Here is a 19,622-nt window from a genome sequence, read left to right as displayed (position 1 = left end):
CACAGGCGATGTACATGGGTTTTCAGAAGGTGTTTGATAATGTGGCTCACAAGGCGGCTTCATCCGTTTGGTATATGAGGAAATGTAGCCGCCCGGATGGAAAGACAATAATGTGTTTAGTTTTGTCCATTTTTGTTCACAGATCCAATCACTGAGTTCCTGACAAAGTGCGACAATTACCAGCTGTTCCAGTTGACGAAATTCTACCGGGACAGACTAGAACAGGCTATTGAAGAAGTGGTGGACGGAGTCAGCTCGTTGTTAACATACGCGAGGCATTTCAGTGGACAGGAACATCGGGTAAGTGGGAGGGACACAGAATGAGTTTGGATTATTTAAACATCACAGAACTAACAGGATATCAGATCTGAGAATCATAGAATGTGACAGAATAGAAACAAGTCAAATAGGAAAGAAATGGATCAAACTGAAAATACAGTGAATCTGAAACAATGATACGAAGAGGTGAAAATCCCCAGTGGATCGTTCAGTATCTGTATAAAGGGCAGGGGAACGGTTCGGGTATAACTCTTGTGTTGTCTAAAAACAAAATGGAAACAGTTTTTGTGGGACTGGGAAAAGGAGAGACCAATATATTCATTATTATTCTTGACAGAAAGTCGTTGATCTCGTGGAGAAGGGAAACAGGGCGGACAGTTCCAAACTTCTCCTAAATCTGGTGATGGAGAAAGGCTCTCGGGCCCGAAGGGTGATGTGGGAATCCTTTGTGAAAATGCACCTTGTGATACCAAAGTTGGACAAAATACTGAAACAGATGCAGGAACTTGGTACGGTAAAATGACACACTGAATTCAATTTCAGATTGAAACACTGTAGAATTTACTATAATATTACACAGATCTGATTTCATGAAAGCTCATTGATTTAAACAGGTCCTGATCCATTTGATTCTATGAACATCGGACGAGGTTTATCTGAAATACCCAGTCACCTGAAAGGTAAGTGATGAAATGGGGATTTCAAACCCTTTATTTCACTTCTGAGAATCAGAATGTTTGACTGCAGTCATTTATTGGAGATTGTCACAATCTGGGAATCAGAACTTCAAGGGCTGGGGAACAGAAATTAACCTCGTTTAGATTTGTCATCAATACTCAACTATTCTGTGTAGATTCAAATTACAGATCATAAGATTTCTGAATTATCCATAAATATGTGGAGGTTGCATTATTTCACTTAATTCAGCTGCTGATCTTTGTCACTTGTGAAATCCCCATACACACCTGGCAGGAACCTGGTACACTGTGAATCCCCATGCACACCTGGCAGGATCCTGATACACTGTGAATCCACATACACACCTGGCAGGATCCTGATACACTGTGAATCCACAGACACACCTGGCAGGATCCTGATACACTGTGAATCCCCATACACACCTGGCAGGATCCTGATACACTGTGAATCCCCATACACACCTGGCAGGATCCTGATAGACTGTGAATCCCCATACACACCTGGCAGGATCCTGATACACTGTGAATCCCCACACACACCTGGCAGGATCCTGATACACTGTGAATCCCCATACACACCTGGCAGGATCCTGATACACTGTCAATCCCCATACGCACCTGGCAGGATCCTGATACACTGTGAATCCCGAGACAGACCTGGCAGGGTCCTGATACACTGTGAATCCCCATACACACCTGACAGGGTCCAGATACACTGTGAATCCCCATACACACCTGGCAGGATCATGATTCACTGTGAATCGCCATACACACCAGGTAAGATCCTGATACATTGTGAATCCCCATACACACCTGACAGGATCCGGATACACTGTCAATCCCCATGCACACCTGGCAGGATCATGATTCACTCTGAATCCTCATACACATCAGGTATGATCCTGATACACTGTGAATCCCCATACACACCAGGTATGATCCTGATACACTGTGAATCCCCATACACACCTGACAGGATCCAGATACACTGTCAATCCCCATACACAGCTGACAGGATCCTGGTACACTGTGAATCCCCACACACACCTGACAGGTTCCTGATACACTGTGAATCCCCATACACACCTGGCCGGATCCTGATACACTGTGAAGCCCCACACACACCTGACAGGGTCCTGATACACTGTGAATCCCCATACACACCTGGCAGGATCCTGATACACTGTCAAGCCCCACACACACCTGGCAGGATCCTGATACACTGTGAATCCCCATACACACCTGACAGGGTCCTGATGCACTGTGAATCCCCATACACACCAGGTATGATCCTGATAGACTGTGAATCCTCATACACACCTGGTATGATCCTGATACACTGTGAATCCCCATACACACCTGGCAGTTTCCTGATACACTGTGAATCCCCATACACACCTGGCAGGATCCAGATACACTGTGAATCCCCGTACACATCTGGCAGGATCCAGATACACTGTGAATCCCCGTACACACCTGGCAGGATCCTGATACACTGTGAATCCCCAAACACACCTGGCAGGATCCTGGTACACTGTGAATCCCCTTGCAGACCTGGCAGGATCCTGGTACACTGTGAATCCCCCCAGACACCTGGCAGGATCCTGATACACTGTGAATCCCCATGCACACCTGGCAGGATCCCGGTACAGTGTGGATCCCCATACACACCTGGCAGGATCCTGATACACTGTCAATCCCCATACACACCTGGCAGGATCCTGATACACTGTGAATCCCCATGCACACCTGGCATGATCCTGGTACACTATGAATCCCCACACACACCTGGCAGGATCCTGATATACTGTGAATCCACATACACACCTGGCAGGATCCTGATACACTGTGAATCCCCATAAACACCTGACAGGATCTTGATACACTGTGAATCCCCATACACACCTGGCAGGATCCTGATACACTGTGAATCCCCAGACACACCTTGCAGGATCCTGATACACTGTGAATCCCCACACACACCTGGCAGGATCCTGATACACTGTGAATCCCCACACACAACTGGCAGGATCCTGATACACTGTGAATCCCCATACACACCTGGCAGGATCCTGATACACTGTCAATCCCGATGCACACCTGGCAGGATCCTGGTACACTGTGAATCCCCACACAAACCTGGCAGGATCCTGATATACTTTGAATCCACATACACACATGGCAGGATCCTGATACACTGTGAATCCCCATACACACCTGGCAGGATCCTGGTACACTGTGACTCCCCATGCACACCTGGCAGGATCCTGATACACTGTGAATCCCCATACACACCTGACAGGATCCTGATACACTGTGAATCCCCATGCACACCTGGCAGGATCCTGATACACTGTGAATCCACATACACACCTGGCAGGATCCTGATACACTGTGAATCCCCATACACACCTGGCAGGATCCTGATACACTGTGAATCCCCATACACACCTGGCAGAATCCTGATACACTCTGAATCCCCATACACACCTGGCAGGATCCTGATACACTGTGAATCCCCATACACACCTGGCAGGATCCTGATACACTGTCAATCCCCATACACACCTGGCAGGATCCTGATACACTGTGAATCCCCATACACACCTGGCAGAATCCTGATACACTGTGAATCCCCAGACACACCTGGCAGGATCCTGATACACTGTGAATCCCCATACACAACTGGCAGGAACCTGATACACTGTGAATCCCCATACACACCTGGCAGAATCCTGATACACTGTGAATCCCCATACACACCTGGCAGGATCCTGATACACTGTGAATCCCCAGACATACCTGGCAGGATGCGGATACACTGTCAATCCCCAGACAGAGCTGACAGGGTCCTGATACACTGTGAATCCCCATACACACCTGATAGGGTCCTGATACACTCTGAATCCCCAGACATACCTGGCAGGATGCGGATACACTGTCAATCCCCAGACAGAGCTGACAGGGTCCTGATACACTGTGAATCCCCATACACACCTGACAGCGTCCTGATACACTGTGAATCCCCATACACAACTGGCAGGATCATGATTCACTGTGAATCCCTATACACACCAGGTATGATCCTGATACACTGTGAATCCCCATACACACCAGGTATGATCCTGATACACTGTGAATCCCCATACACACCTGACAGGATCCGGATACACTGTCAATCCCCATACACAGCTGACAGGATCCTGGTACACTGTGAATCCCCACACACACCTGACAGGGTCCTGATACACTGTGAATCCCCATACACACCTGGCAGGATCCTGATACACTGTCAAGCCCCCCACACACCTGGCAGGATCCTGATACACTGTGAATCCCCATACACACCTGGCAGGATCCTGATGCACTGTGAATCCCCATACACACCTGGCAGGATCCTGATACACTGTGAATCCCCATACACACCTGGCAGGAACCTGATACACTGTGAATCCCCATACACAACTGGCAGAATCCTGATACACTGTGAATCCCCATACACACCTGGCAGGATCCTGATACACTGTGAATCCCCATACACACCTGGCAGGATCCTGATACACTGTGAATCCCCAGACACACCTGGCAGGATCCTGGTACACTGTGAATCCCCACACACACCTGACAGGGTCCTGATACACTGTGAATCCCCATACACACCTGGCAGGATCCTGATACACTGTCAAGCCCCCCACACACCTGGCAGGATCCTGATACACTGTGAATCCCCATACACACCTGACAGGGTCCTGATGCACTGTGAATCCCCATACACACCATGTATGATCCTGATAGACTGTGAATCCTCATACACACCTGTTATGATCCTGATGCACTGTGAATCCCCATACACACCTGACAGGTTCCGGATACTCTGTGAATCCCCATACACACCTGGCAGGATCCTGATACACTGTGAATCCCCATACACACCAGGTATGATCCTGATACACTGTGAATCCTCATACACACCTGGTATGATCCTGATGCACTGTGAATCCCCATGCACACCTGACAGGTTCCGGATACTCTGTGAATCCCCATACACGTCTGGAAGGATCCTGATACACTGCGAATCCCCATACTTACCTGGCAGGAACCTTTTGCATTGTGAATCCCACACACTACGCCTATGCACCGCACAGATGCTCTGGCCTCAAATTTAATGAGCAGTGCCTTGAGCCAGATGTTAAGTGTTAGCAGGCGCCAGCCCCATCCCCCCCCCCCCCCCCCGCAGAAATCTGCCCAGCATCAACTAGAGGGAAAGAGGTGGAGAAATGCGAAATTTTAAAATATTATCATTTCACAGCACAGAATGAGATAGCAAATTGTTCGATCTCATCTCAGAAGATGTTAACACAATGGATCATTAATCCGTGGAGGGAAAGACAATTATCAGGGTAATTCGGAAGTTATGGGTTAACTTCCTCATGGCAGTGAAAGAGAGAACCTTCTTCTGCTCAAAGAATGGTCCTTTAACTCAGGGGTCTTTTTAGACCCAATGGAATGACTAATGGAAACAGATTTGTAATTTCCCAAACCTGCATTATACGAAATTCAGACCAAAATGAAATAACGGAGTATAATTATTTGGAGAACAGTTGAAATGAACTGTGAATGTTTTCTGCTCCACCATCACACTGAGTGATGTGGGCAGTAATTCTAATTCTAATCGGTGATATGAAAGGACTGTTCGAAAAACACATTCAATGTAGTTGTAAAACTGCTGAAAAATTGTTGACAATTTCTGAAACACAATGTAACAGGAGAATGATTAGAGACAGGAAAAGGCCATTTGGCCCAAATAAGCCTGTCCCTAAGAGAGATGACACCAACTACCCCTCCTCTCAGTGTATCCACAGAAACACGTTCAATTATGTCTTGACCCCACTTACACTGCCCTTTTAGTGTCCTTCCCAAGTTTCTCTGGCCCTTTGTGTGAGAAAATTACCCTGACTTCCCTTCTCCGTTATTAATTATTTTGTTGTTTGTGAGCCTGTTTCCTGTTTCCATTCAGTGTATTCAAGACTGAGATCGATAGATTTTTAGACACTAAGGGAATCAGTGGATAAGGGAATTGAGCGGGAAAGTGGATTTGAGGTAGATCAGTCATGATCTGATTGACTGGCGGAGCAGGCTCGAGGGACCGTATGGCCTACTCCTCCTTCTATTTCTTATGTTCTTATGTCCTTACTAATGTTGGGAATTCCATTAAAACATTTCAATTCCGAAGTTTCTTGCCCAAACAAAATACATCAAACCCCGTCAGCCTTCCCACAACCCAAACTCCAATACCTTAATTCATCTTTCTGATTCCCCTCTGTAACTTCAGAATGGCAGTAAACTTTACCTGTGATCAGGTGACGATAGAAATGCACGTAATATCCCAGATAACCCCACCGAGTCCGAAAACAAAAGCAACTTAACTCCTGTCTATTCAATCTTTCGCTCTCCCAGTGCACACAACACCCAAGGTAACCTGCCCGAGGTCTGATACAATAACAGTGGAACTTCGGTCCATTCACAGTCTGTCCCTCTCCCAGTGCCCACAATATCCCAGATAACCTGCCCGAGATCTGATACAATAACAGTGGAACTTCTGTCCATTCACAGTCTGTCCTTCTCCCAGTGCCCACAATATCCCGGATAACCTGCCCGAGATCTGATACAATAACAGTGGGACTTCTGTCAACTCACAGTATGTCCCTCTCCCAATGCACACAATAACATATTTCCCATTTCCGCAGAAGGTTAGCACCTCTGATGGTTTTATAGGTTAATCCAGTTTCGTATAACCAGAATCACATTTGGATTTTAATGAGATGTACATGGTTCAGGCCAGGGCTGATAATATTAACCATCAGAGGGAAAATATCACTTTCACAGAAATCTCCATGATCAGTAAATATTAGAATCAAGTGAGGATTTGAAACTTTTCACAGCCATTGTTCACTTTCAAGCGAGGTTTTCAGTAACTGAGTTTAATTTCCTGCTCGCACCTCTATTGAAGCTGTGAATTCAATCTCGCAACATTTTACTGAAGAGTAAAGTAATATTGAGAATTTGGTTTTATGCTAATAGAACTAACATTGAGAACCACTTTCTGTCTGTTCGAATTGAAGATGTTCAACAGAAACACAAGGAAACACTCCGGGTCCAAACTGAAACACTGAGAGTGAACACGATCCTAATAAAGGAGAAGGTTAAGATTTTCCAGCTGGTCACTCGATACACTAAGCTAACGGTCATTTCTACTGTTCGAGATCGGACACTTGTAGAACACGAACTGCTGGCAAGAGGCCGAGATCATGAAGAGTGGAGAGAGAAACATCTCCGGAGAGAACTGGAAAAAATCCGAACTGATCAACTGTTCCAGAGCAGTTTTTCCAAGAGAAAATTCAAATCTGGGAGTTCAGCAGCAGTGAGCGGAGTCGCGGGGATTGGAAAAACAACAATGGTACAAAAGATTGTTTATGACTGGGCCACTGGGCAAATATACCCACACTTTCAATTTGTTTTCAGTTTTAAATTCCGGGATTTGAACTCTATTAGCTGTAGAATAAACCTGAGGAATCTGATACTGGATCTGTATCCTTACTTTGGGAATATTCTGGGAGAGCTCTGGAAGAACCCAGAGGGATTACTGTTTATATTCGATGGTTTAGATGAATTCAAGGACAGTATCGATTTTGCTGACAATCGGAGAAATACAGAACCTCAGTACATCTGCACAGATCCTGAAGACTGGTGCGAAGTGTCTGACATTGTGTACAGTTTAATACAGCACAAGCTGCTCCCAGGATGTTCAGTGCTGATGACCAGCCGCCCCACTGCATTACATTTATTGGAAAAGGCTGAGATCAGTGTCTGGGCTGAAATCCTGGGATTTGTTGGTGAAGAACGGAAGGAATATTTCAACAAGTTTTTTGAAGATCAGGCGGTGGCAGCAGCTGTTTTCAAACATGTGGAGGAGAACGAGATCCTGTACACCATGTGTTACAACCCTTCCTACTGCTGGATCCTCGGTCTGTCACTGGGTCCCTTCTTCACACAAAGAGACAGGAAACAGCAGCGAGTTCCCAGGACCATCACCCAACTATATTCCTACTATATTTACAACATTCTGAAAAACCATGGCCGAGAGATTGAATCCCCCCGTGATGTGTTACTGAAGATCGGTGAGATGGCCTTCACTGGAGTCTCCGAGAAGAAGATTGTGTTTAGAAATGGAGATTTGATCAAGTACAATCTGCAACCTTCCCAGTTCCTGTCTGGGTTCATGATGGAACTTTTGGAGAGAGATGATTCTGCCCAGAGTGTGGTTTACACATTCCCGCACCTCACCATCCAAGAGTTTGTAGCCGCACTCGCACAATTCCTGACTCCAGATCCTGGTGACATCCGGAAACTCCTCAGTGAAGCCCACAGCAAGGAAGATGGGAGATTTGAGATATTTCTCCGTTTTGTTGTTGGTCTCTCCTCCTCACAGTCAGCTCGGCCCCTGGAGGAGTTTCTGGGTCCATTTCTTCATCGAACAATCTGCGGAGTGATTGACTGGGTGAAGGAGAAGGTTGAAGGAGAGATTGGAAACACAGAGAGTGAAACTGGTCAAAGGGACCTCCTGAACACATTCCACTACCTGTTTGAGTCTCAGAATCAAACACTGGTTCGGGTCACAGTGGGATCTGTGGAAACACTCAGATTTAATGGATTACGACTGACCCCGATTGACTGTGCGGTGCTGTCTCGTGTTATTGGACTCTGTGATACAATAAAACACCTCAATCTAGAATACGGTTCGATTCGGTGTGAAGGACTCCAGCGGCTGGGACCCGCACTGCACAAATGCCGGGAGTTGAGGTAACTATTTATTTGTCTCTAACTGTTAGGCCAATTGTGGAACAGTCACGGATTGTATTGTTGCTCCGTAATGAAGGGAAACAAACAGTTCAGTTAAACCAGAGAGAAGCAGATTCAACACAAATATGACAAATGATAAGATGATCGATTAATAATTCCCGAAGGACTGGAGAATCTAAAATGGAATCTTGTGAACAAGTAGGGATTTTTGAGTCTTTATCGGATCAGTAAATACAGGTCACTGAAAGAGTCTGATAATTTAATTGCAATAAACGATATTTATTGCTGTTTTTCTCACTGCCTGAGATACGTCCATTGAAGAGGCTCCTTCTCACTGTGACTTACACGTAGACCGACACTAACTGCAGCAGTCTGTGTGACGGAGTATCCCACCCTCTTACCGAGGTGTGGGGGCAAGTGACAGTCACCGGACTGTCAACGTGTTTAGGAGATGGAAGCAGAAACACCAAACATTCATTAACAAAGAGCAAAACACAGCTTTCGGGCAGTCAACCGCCAGTGGGCGAGCTGAGCTTTCCCCACAGGATGTCGGTCCGTTATCATAACTCATCAATGACCCAGCCCTTTGCACTCTCCAATACATCCACCATCTCTTCACCCAGATGGCAGCACTCATGCCTCTGAGTCAGAAGGTCGTGGATTCAGGCCCCTCGCTCACTAATCCAGGCCGACACTTCAGTGGGATTTGGGAACTAAAATCTGCCGGTTAAAAAGGTTGAAATCTAACGGGTTGTGGGGTATTAGCCCACGAGTACAGACACACACCGGCCAGCGGTGGGGCCTCACACACAGCGGGAGGCTCCTGGGTTAACCAGAGGCAGTGAACCCGGGAATTTCCCATAATCTGCCCCCTGTGTGTGAGGTCCCGCTCGGGGAGGGAACTTCAGAAAATTCCCCAGTAACTGTCGGGCCCGTAACACCTTAAATAAATGTGGAGCGAGTATAATGGGAATAAAGAGAGAGACTCCCCTCCCCTACAAACGAGCAGTAAAGAAACATTTAAAACATGTAAAAGGACAGAATAAACTCTCCTTGTCACATAAAATCCTGGGGGATGGATTTTACAGCAGCCGTTAGTACCGATTCACAATATAACTCACCCCGAGATATTATACAGATAAATATAATACTGCACAAAGTACAGGTAATCACCACTTTATCATTTAATTTGGGGAAAATCACCCCATTAACATAAAATCTGGGATTTAAGAAGCAGCAGAAATGAGACAAGTTTCCCAAAACATGACGGGACAAGTCACTGACCTCCATGAGGGTAATTTTGATCATCAGGGAATGAGACCGGACTGAGGGACATTTGAAGGCTTCACACAGACAGCACTTTATTTATTAAATACATTTACTGACAGTCCCTGAATATATGGGGAGTTGGACAGAGTGAGATTCATTGTCAGTGACAGGGAAATCTGGTTAATAATTTCCTGAAGGTTTTTCAGTGCTTCCTGTAATATCAGAGAGAAATTGTGTCAGATCGGGGATTGGATTCAGTTTGTTTCTCACTCTCTGTCTGGTTGTGTTTAGTCTGGGGAGAAATGAACTGGGAGATTCGGGAGTGAAACTACTGTCTGCGGCTCTGAGGAACCCGGACTGTAAAATACAGAAACTGGAGTAAGTATCAGACTGTGTGAGATTGTGTTTATAATAACTGGATGTCTGATCACGGTATATTAATGTCAGTATAGTAATAATAATTTAAATAAATACTGGGAATTTACTCTGAATCCTGTTATCTCGACTTGTCTCTGGCTTGCTCTTTCTGATCTCCAGGTTATGGGCTAACGGTCTCACTGGTTCTTGTACCGATGATCTCTCCTCCGCTCTCAGTCCAAACCGGTCACTGACGGTTCTGAACCTGGGTAATAATAAACTGGGAGATTCAGGAGTAAAACTACTGTCTGCGGCTGTGAGGAACCCGGACTGTAAACTACAGAAACTGCAGTAAGTAATAATACCACAGATGAGTGCAGTGCTTGGATGAGTGCAGCTCCAACAACACTCAAGAAGCTCGACACCATCCAAGATAAAGCAGCCCGCTTGATCAGCACCCCATCCACCGCACTAAACATTCACTCCCTTCACCACCGGCGCACTGTGGCTGCAGTGTGTACCATCCACAGGATGCACTGCAGCAACTCGCCAAGGCTTCTTCGACAGCACCTCCCAAACCCGCGACCTCGACCACCTGGAAGGACAAGAGCAGCAGGCACATGGGAACAACACCACCTGCACGTTCCCCTCCAAGTCACACACCATCCCGACTTGGAAATATATCGCCGTTCCTTCATCATCACTGGGTCAAAATCCTGGAACTCCCTTCCTAACAGCACTGTGGGAGAACCGTCACAACACGGACTGCAGCGGTTCAAGAAGGCGTCTCACCACCACCTTCTCAAGGGGCAATTCGGGATGTGCAATAAATGCTGGCCTCGCCAGCGACGCCCACATCCCGTGAACGAATAAAAAAAAAAGATAAATACTGGGAATTTTCTTTGATTGCTGTAATCTATTTCTCTCTCTCTCTCTCTCTCCAGGTTATGGGATAACGATCTCACAGTTTATTGTACCAAGGATCTCGCATCCGCTCTCACTACAAACCGGTCATTGACGGTTCTGGACCTGAGTTATAATAAACTAGGAGATTCAGGAGTGAAACTACTGTCTGCGGCTCTGAGGAAGCCAGACTGTAAAATACAGGAACTGGGGTAAGTATCAGACTGTGTGAGATTGTGTTTATAATAACTGGATGCCGAACACGGTACAGTAATGTCAGTACAAGTAGTAATACAAATAAATACTGTGGATTTACCATGATTCCTGTCATTTCTCTCTCTCTGATCCCCAGTCTGGATGATGTCGGTCTCACAGATTCTTGTACCGATTATCTCGTCTCCGCTCTCAGTACAAACCGGTCACTGACGGGTCTGTCCCTGGGATCAAACTCCTTCACAGACCGATCTGTCCCCACTCTCCGCTCCCTCATACTGACCTGCAGGAGTCTGGAGTGGATCGGGTGAGTGTTTGTGTTAATGTTTAATATAATAATTAAAATATCAATGCGTTTCAGTGCCTTTTATGGGTAATATTTGTCTGTAATTATTATTGAAATATTAACCCCAGTCTCCCTGTTATTTACACTGTTGTTCAATCTGTTTATTTCCTGTTTAATCTTTAATCTATTTCAGGCTGTGGGGGAATCAGTTCAGTCCAAACGGAAAGAGACACCTGGAGTCACTGCGGGAATCCAGACCCGGACTGAGTGTGAAAGTGTGAATATTTCAATTTATAACCATTCCTGGTCTCATTATATGAACATTTCAATTTATAACCATTCCTGGTCTCATTATATGAACATTTCAATTTATTACCATTACTGGTCTCATGATATGAACATTTCAATTTATTGCCATTCCTGGTCTCATCATATGAATATTTTTGGCCGATTCTCTGTCCCTCCCCTTTAACCGGCCGCGCTCCAGGTTGAAATCCAAACGGCCCTTTAACGGTTTCCAGCTCGAGCTGAGCGAGCGTCGTCTCCCATTGTGACGTCAGAGGCCCAGCGACAGGGTCACGAGACTCAGTCACCCGGTCCCACAGCGCTGATTCTGCCGGAAATCCGGGGCTGGATGGTCCCCAATGGGGCACTAGGTCAATGTACAGACAGGAAGGGCCCAGGGTGGGGCTCAGTCTGGGCTGCAGTGGGACACTGGGTCAATGTACAGACAGGAAGGGCCCAGTGTGGGGCTCAGTCTGGGCTGCAGTGGGACACTGGGTCAATGTACAGACAGGAAGGGCCCAGGGTGGGGCTCAGTCTGGGCTGCAGTGGGACACTGGGTCAATGTACAGACAGGAAGGGCCCAGTGTGGGGCTCAGTCTGGGCTGCAGTGGGACACTGGGTCAATGTACAGACAGGAAGGGACCAGGGTGGGTCTCAGTCTGGGATGCAGTGGGACACTGGGTCAATGTACAGACAGGAAGGGCCCAGGGTGGGGCACAGTCTGGGTTGCAGTGGGACACGGGGTCAATGTCCAGACAGGAAGGGCCCAGGGTGGGGCTCAATCTGGGCTGCAGTGGGACACTGGGTCAATGTACAGACAGGAAGGGCCCAGGTTGGGGCTCATTCCAGGCTGCAGTGAGACACTGGGTCAATGTACAGACAGCAAGGGCCCAGGGTGGGGCTCATTCTGGGCTGCAGTGGGACACTGGGTCAATGTACAGACAGGAAGGGCCCAGGGTGGGGCTCAGTCTGGGCTGCAGTGAGACACTGGGTCAATGTACAGTCAGGAAGGGCCCAGGGTGGTGCTCAGTCTGGGCTGCAGTGGGACACTGGGTCAATGTACAGACAGAAAGGGCCCAGGGTGGGGCTGGGTCTGGGCTGCAGTGGGACACTGGGTCAATGTGCAGACAGGAAGGGCTCAGTGTGGGGCACGGTCGGGGCTGCAGTGGGACACAGGATGAATGAACAGACAGGAAGGACACAGGGTGGGGCTCAGTCTGGGCTGCAGTGTGACACTGGGTCAATGTACAGACAGAAAGGCCCCAGGGTGGGGCTCAGTCTGGGCTGCAGTGGGGCACGGGGTCAATGTACAGACAGGAAGGGCCCAAGGTGGAGATCAGTCTGGCCTGCAGTGGGACACTGGGTCAATGTACAGACAGGAAGGGCCCAGGGTGGTGCTCAGTCTGGGCTGCTGTGGGACACTGGGTCAATGTACGGACAGAAAGGGCCCAGGGTGGGGCTGGGTCTGGGCTGCAGTGGGACACTGGGTCAATGTGCAGACAGGAAGGGGCCAGGGTGGGGCTCAGTCTGGGCTGCAGTGGGACACTGGGTCAATGTACAGACAGGAAGGGCCCAGGATGGGGCTCAGTCTGAGCTGCAGTGGGACACTGGGTCAATGTACAGACAGGAAGGGCCCAGGGTGGGGCTCAGTCTGGGCTGCATTGGGACACTGGTCAATGAAAGACAGGAAGAGCCCAAGGTGGGTCTCAGTCTGGGCTGCAGTCGGAAACTGGGTCAATGTGGAGACAGGAAGCGCCCACGGTGGGGCTCAGTCTGGGCTGCAGTGGGGCACTGGATCAATGTACAGACAGGAAGGGCCCAGGGTGGGGCTCAGTCTGGGCTGCAGTGGGACACTGGGTCAATGTACAGACAGGAAGGGCCCAGGGTGGTGCTCAGTCTGGGCTGCAGTGGGACACTGGGTCAATGTGCAGACATGAAGGGCTCAGTGTGGGGCACGGACGGGGCTGCAGTGGGACACAGGGTGAATGAACAGACAGGAAGGACACAGGGTGGGGCTCAGTCTGGGCTGCAGTGGGACACTGGGTCAATGTACAGACAGAAAGGGCCCAGGATGGGGCTCAGTCTGGGCTGCAGTGGGACACAGGATGAATGAACAGACAGGAAGGACCCAGGATGGGGCTCAGTCTGGGCTGCAGTGGGACACTGGGTCAATGCACAGACAGGAGACGACCAGGGTGGGGCTCGGTCTGGGCTGTAGTGGGACACTGGGTCAATGAAAGACAGGAAGGGCCCAAGGTGGGGCTCAGTCTGGGCTGCAGTCTGAAACTGGGTCAATGTGGAGACAGGAAGCGCCCAGGGTGGGGCTCAGTCTGGGCTGCAGTGGGGCACTGGGTCAATGTACAGACAGGAAGGGCCCAGGGTGGGGCTCAGCCTGGGCTGCAGTGGGACACTGAGTCAATGTACAGAGAGGAAGGGCCCAGGGTGGTGCTCAGTCTGGGCTGCAGTGGGTCACTGGGTCAATGTGCAGACATGAAGGGCTCAGTGTGGGGCACGGACGGGGCTGCACTGGGACACAAGGTGAATGAACAGACAGGAAGGACACAGGGTGGGGCTCAGTGTGGGCTGCAGTGGGACACTGGGTCAATGTACAGACAGAAAGGGCCCAGGGTGGGGCTCAGTCTGGGCTGCAGTGGGACACAGGATGAATGAACAGACAGGAAGGACCCAGGGTGGGGCTCAGTCTGGGCTGCAGTGGGACACTGGGTCAATGCACAGACAGGAGACGCCCAGGGTGGGGCTCAGTCTGGGCTGCAGTGGGACACTGGGTCAATGTACAGACTGAAAGGGACCAGGGTGGGGCTCATTCTGGGCTGCAGTGGGACATTGGGTCAATGTACAGACTGGAATGGTCCAGGGTGGGGCTCAGTCTGGGCTGCTGTAGGACACTGTTTCAAAGTACAGACAGGAAGGGCTCAGTGTGGGGCTCAGTCTGGGCTGCAGTGGGACACTGTTCAATGTACGGACAGGAAGTGTCCAGTGTGAGGCTCAGTCTGGGCTGCAGTGGAAAACTGGGTGAATGAACAGACAGGAAGGTCCCAGGGTGGGGCTTGGTCTCGGCTGCAGTGGGACACTCGGTCAATGTACAGGCAGGAAGGGCCCAGGGTCGGGCTCACTCAGGGCTGCAGTGGGACACTGGGTTAGTGTACAGACAGGAATGACCCAGGGTGGGGCTCAGTCTGTGCTGCAGTGGGACATTGGGTCAATGTGCAGGCAGGAAGGCCCCAGGGTGTGGCGTTCTCTGGGCTACAGTGCGACACTGCGTAAATGAACAGACAGGAAGTTCCCTGGGTTGGGCTCAGTCTGGGCTGCAGTGGGACACTGGGTCTAAGTACAGACAGGAAGGGCCCAGTGTGGGGCTCAGTCTGGGCTGCAGTGGGACACTGAGTCAATGCACAGACAGGATACGCCCAGGGTGGGGCTCAGTCTGGGCTGCAGTGGGACACTGAGTCAATGCACAGACAGGATACGCCCAGGGTGGGGCTCAGTCTGGGCTGCAGTGGTACACTGTTCAATGTCCAGACAGGAAGTGTCCAGGGTGAGGCTCAGTCTGGGCTGCAGTGGGAAACTGGGTGAATGAACAGACAGGAAGGTCCCAGGGTGGAGCTCAGTCTGGGCTGCAGTGGGACACTGGGTCAATGTACAGACAGGAAGGGCCAAGGGTGGGGCTCAGTCTGGGCTGCAGTGGGACACTGGGTCAATGTACAGACAGGAAGGGACCAGGGTGGGGCTCAGTCTGGGCTGCAGTGGGACACTGGGTCAATGTACAGACAGGAAGGGACCAGGTTGAGGCTCAGTCTCGGCTGCAGTGGGAAACTGGGTGAATGAACAGCCAGGAAGGGCCCAGGGTGGGGCTCAGTGTGCGCTGCAGTGGGACATTTGTTCAATGTACAGACAGGAGGGGCCAAGGTAACTTGTTTCCTAATGCACAGTGTGTGTCTCTTCCAGTGAGGATTCGGACTCTGCAACAAGTGTCCCGACAAATCCTCCCCTTTCCTCCAATTCTGGCCTCTGGCACATCTCCCACTGCCATTGCTCCACCATTGATGGCCGTGCCTTCAGCTGCCTGGGCCCTCAGCTCTGGAATACCCTCCCTAAACCTCTCCATGTCCCTCTCTTCCTTTGAGACGCACCTTAAAACCTACCTCTTTCACCAAGGTTTTTCACACTTGTCCATGACCTCCTTGGGTTGCTCGGTGTAATAGGATTCGCTCCTGTGAAGCGCCCTCAGATGTTTTACTCCCATAAAGGTGCAATATAAATGTAAGTTGTTGTCTGTGTGCTGTGTTCATAAAACTCCACCGCTTAGTTCAGCTCAGGCCTGGTCTTGTTATTTTTTTTAAAAATGGTGTTAGTGTCGTAAATCATTGAATAAAAGATCATTGAAATTACATCCCTCCTCCTCCAAGCGGCATTGCAGATGTGACTGTTTGGTCCAGTGAACTCTGTGTGTGTGTGTTGTGGGGGGGGGGGTCTTACTCGGGAGACTGGATGTGCAGTTCACACAAAATGATGAGACGGACTGTGAGCAAATGAGCTCAGCTGGGACCCCACAAAATGGCCTCCCGACATGTAACTTAAAATGGCCGCCATGCAACTGCCCCAAAATGATCAACGTGAGCCTGCCGCAAAATCACAGAATGAAACATCACAAAAGGAAGACATTCGGCCCATCTTTCCGGTGTCGGCACTTTTTAAAAGCTAACCAGATAGTCCCATTACGCTGATCTTTCCCCGTGGCCAACCCAGTTTTCCTTTTCCAGGAATTATCTAATTCCCTTTTGAAAGTTACCATTGAATCTGCTTCCACCTCCCTTTCAGGCAGTGAATTGCAGATCATTACAACTCGCTGCATAATAAAAAAATCCTTCCTCATGTCACCTCTGGCTCTTTTGACAATTATTTTGAATCTCTGTCCTCTGGTTACCGACCCCCTGCCACTGGAAACAGTTTCTCCTTATTTACTCCATCAAAACCCCTCAAATGACCGCTCTGTCCCCTCAAAGTTATCGCATCTCCCTGAAACACAAGCATCATTTTGAAATTATAACAAACCCTCGAAGCCCGTACAGGGGTTCATGTTTCAGACGTTAATCTCCTCTCAGCCCCTATTTGTCTCACACTGGGTTAACGTGTTTGTATAACATTGCAGGCCGGGCTACTTTAACCCCAGTCTTTAACCTGATTAAATCACAACGGTCACAATCAAACAGGAACATGTTAAACCGAGGCCCCAAAACCAGGGCCCAGAGAGGAAATTTAACCCCAGGGCAATAAACAGAACGAACTCACGTGGGCCCTGTTTGGGTGCAACTTGTGGAGGAGGTCTGGCAGGAGGCCTCATTTCGTCACCCCTGGAGAAGTCTTTGGTCGGTCCCCTCTGCAGGAGGCCTCAGTCAGTCCCCTCTGGGGGCGGACTCGAGTCCACTCTGGAGAGGAGGCTTCGGTTAGTCCCCTTTGCGGGAGGGCTTGGTCGGTCCCCTCTGGGGGAGGTGTCAGTCAGCCGCTCTGACGTTGGCCTCCGTCAGTCCCCTCCAGAGAAGAAGGCCTTGGTTGGACCCCTCTGGGGGTGGCATCGGTCACCCCTGAGTGATCCCAGAGTTGTCGTCTTTATATTTCGAGCACCGCAACAACTGCAAATACAACAACAACAAGTTGTATTGGTTATGGTGGTTACCTTGGTCAAAATTGCCCCAAAGTACCGAAGCCATCTTGGACAAATCAGCGGCGAGTACGGCAGTCATCTTGTTCGAAATGGCAGCAAGTACCGCGCAGATTGTCCCCAGTGATATCACAGTGGTCCCAGTGACACCAGAGTGAATTCAGAGTGCACCGAGTGATCCCAGAGTGCAACCAGTCACCCGAGACTGATCGCAGAGTATATCCAGGGATCCCAGATTGCACCCCGAGTGATCCCAGAGTGCAGCCAGGGATTCCTGAGTGCAGCCAGTCACCCCAGATTGATCCCAGTTTGGCAGTCTTTATATTTTGACTAACACCACAACCACTACTACTACAACAACTTGTATTTATTGTATATATATATGATATATCTATGTATATTTACACACGGCCAACATGGCGGCAAGAATGGCAGCCATCTTGGATAAAATGGCGGCAATCACAGCAACCACCTTGGACAAAATTGACGCAAGTATGGTGGCCACAATGGACAAAGTGACCGCAAGTGTGGCTGCCACCCTGCAAAAAATGGTGGCATGTACGGCAGCCGTCTTGGACAAAATGGACGCAAGTGCAGTGGCCATCTTCGAAATAATGGCGGCAAGAACGGCAGCCATCTTGGACAAATTAGACGCAAGTATGGCGGCCATCTAGGACAAAATGGAGACAAGTACGGCGGGCATTTTTGGACAAAATGGCGGCGAAAACGGCAGCCATTTTGTGCAAAAGAGCAGCAAGTACAGTAGCTATCTTGCATAAATTGGCAGCAAGTACGGCGGCCATCTTGGACAAAATGGCTGTAAGTATGCAGGCCATCTTGGACAAAATTACGGTATGTCCGGCAGCCGCCTAGGACAAAATGGCCGCATGTACAGCGGCCATTTTCGAAAAAATGGCGGCAAGAATGGCACGATCTTGGACGAAATAGTCGCAAATATGGTGGCCATCTTCGAAAAATTGGTGGCAAGTACGTCGGCCATCTTGTCCAAAATGGCAGAAAGTACAGCGGCCATGTTGGACAAAATTGCTGCAAGTACGGCGGCCATCTTTCACAAAATGACGGCAAGAACGGCTGCTCGGTTGGACAACATAGCAGCAAGTACGTGGACATTTTAGACAAAATGGCCTCAAGTATAACGGACAACTTGGACACAATGGCGGCAAGTACGGCGGCCATCTTAGACAACATGGCGGCAGGTAAGGCTGCCAACTTGGACAAAACGGTGACAAATACGGCGGCCATCCTGCACAAAATGGCGGCAATTACAGTGGCCATTTGTACAAAATGTCCGAAAGTATGGCGGGCCATGTTGGACGATATGGTGGCAAGTTCGTCGGCCAACTTGGACAAAATTGCGGCATATACTGCAGCCATCTTGGACACAATGGATGCAATTAAAGTGGCTATCTCGGACAAAATGGCCGCAAATAGTGTGGCCGTCTGGGACAAAAAGCCGGCAAGTACGGCGGCCATCTTTGACAAAATGGCCGCAAGTACGTTGCCATCTTGGAGAGAATGGTGGCAAGTACAGCCGCCAACTACAAAAAAATGACGGCAAGAACGGCAGCCATCTTGTACAAAATAGCAGAAAATATGCTGGCCATCTTGGACAATGTGGCGCCATTTACAGTGGCCATCTGCGAGAAAATGCCTCCTAGCACGGCCGCCATCTTGGACAAAACCGCGGCAATTATGGCCGTCATCTTGGACAAGAGGTCAGCAAGTACGTCAGCCATTTTGGACAAAACGGCGGCATATAGGCAGCCATGAT

At 49.3% G+C, this 19,622-nt stretch overlaps 1 protein-coding gene across 4 annotated transcripts in view; it reads left to right on the top strand.

The window, feature by feature from the left end:
• Window positions 1-16,559, top strand: part of LOC137315448 (NACHT, LRR and PYD domains-containing protein 3-like) — a 75,714-nt gene extending 59,155 nt beyond the window's left edge. For all 4 annotated transcript variants that reach the window (XM_067980125.1, XM_067980126.1, XM_067980127.1 and 1 more), the window contains 9 exons: window positions 143-300; window positions 617-788; window positions 894-959; window positions 7,100-8,837; window positions 10,398-10,484; window positions 10,644-10,814; window positions 11,408-11,578; window positions 11,719-11,886; window positions 12,059-16,559. In XM_067980125.1, the coding sequence (XP_067836226.1) occupies window positions 143-300; window positions 617-788; window positions 894-959; window positions 7,100-8,837; window positions 10,398-10,484; window positions 10,644-10,814; window positions 11,408-11,578; window positions 11,719-11,886; window positions 12,059-12,146 (2,819 nt within the window). In that variant the 3' untranslated portion in view covers window positions 12,147-16,559. The remainder of the gene's footprint in view (window positions 1-142; window positions 301-616; window positions 789-893; window positions 960-7,099; window positions 8,838-10,397; window positions 10,485-10,643; window positions 10,815-11,407; window positions 11,579-11,718; window positions 11,887-12,058) is intronic.
• Window positions 16,560-19,622: the final 3,063 nt, after the last annotated feature.

The sequence above is a fragment of the Heptranchias perlo genome, unplaced genomic scaffold, assembly GCF_035084215.1.
Source record: "Heptranchias perlo isolate sHepPer1 unplaced genomic scaffold, sHepPer1.hap1 HAP1_SCAFFOLD_55, whole genome shotgun sequence".
Taxonomy (NCBI): domain Eukaryota; kingdom Metazoa; phylum Chordata; class Chondrichthyes; order Hexanchiformes; family Hexanchidae; genus Heptranchias; species Heptranchias perlo.
This window is presented reverse-complemented; position numbering and strand designations above follow the sequence as displayed.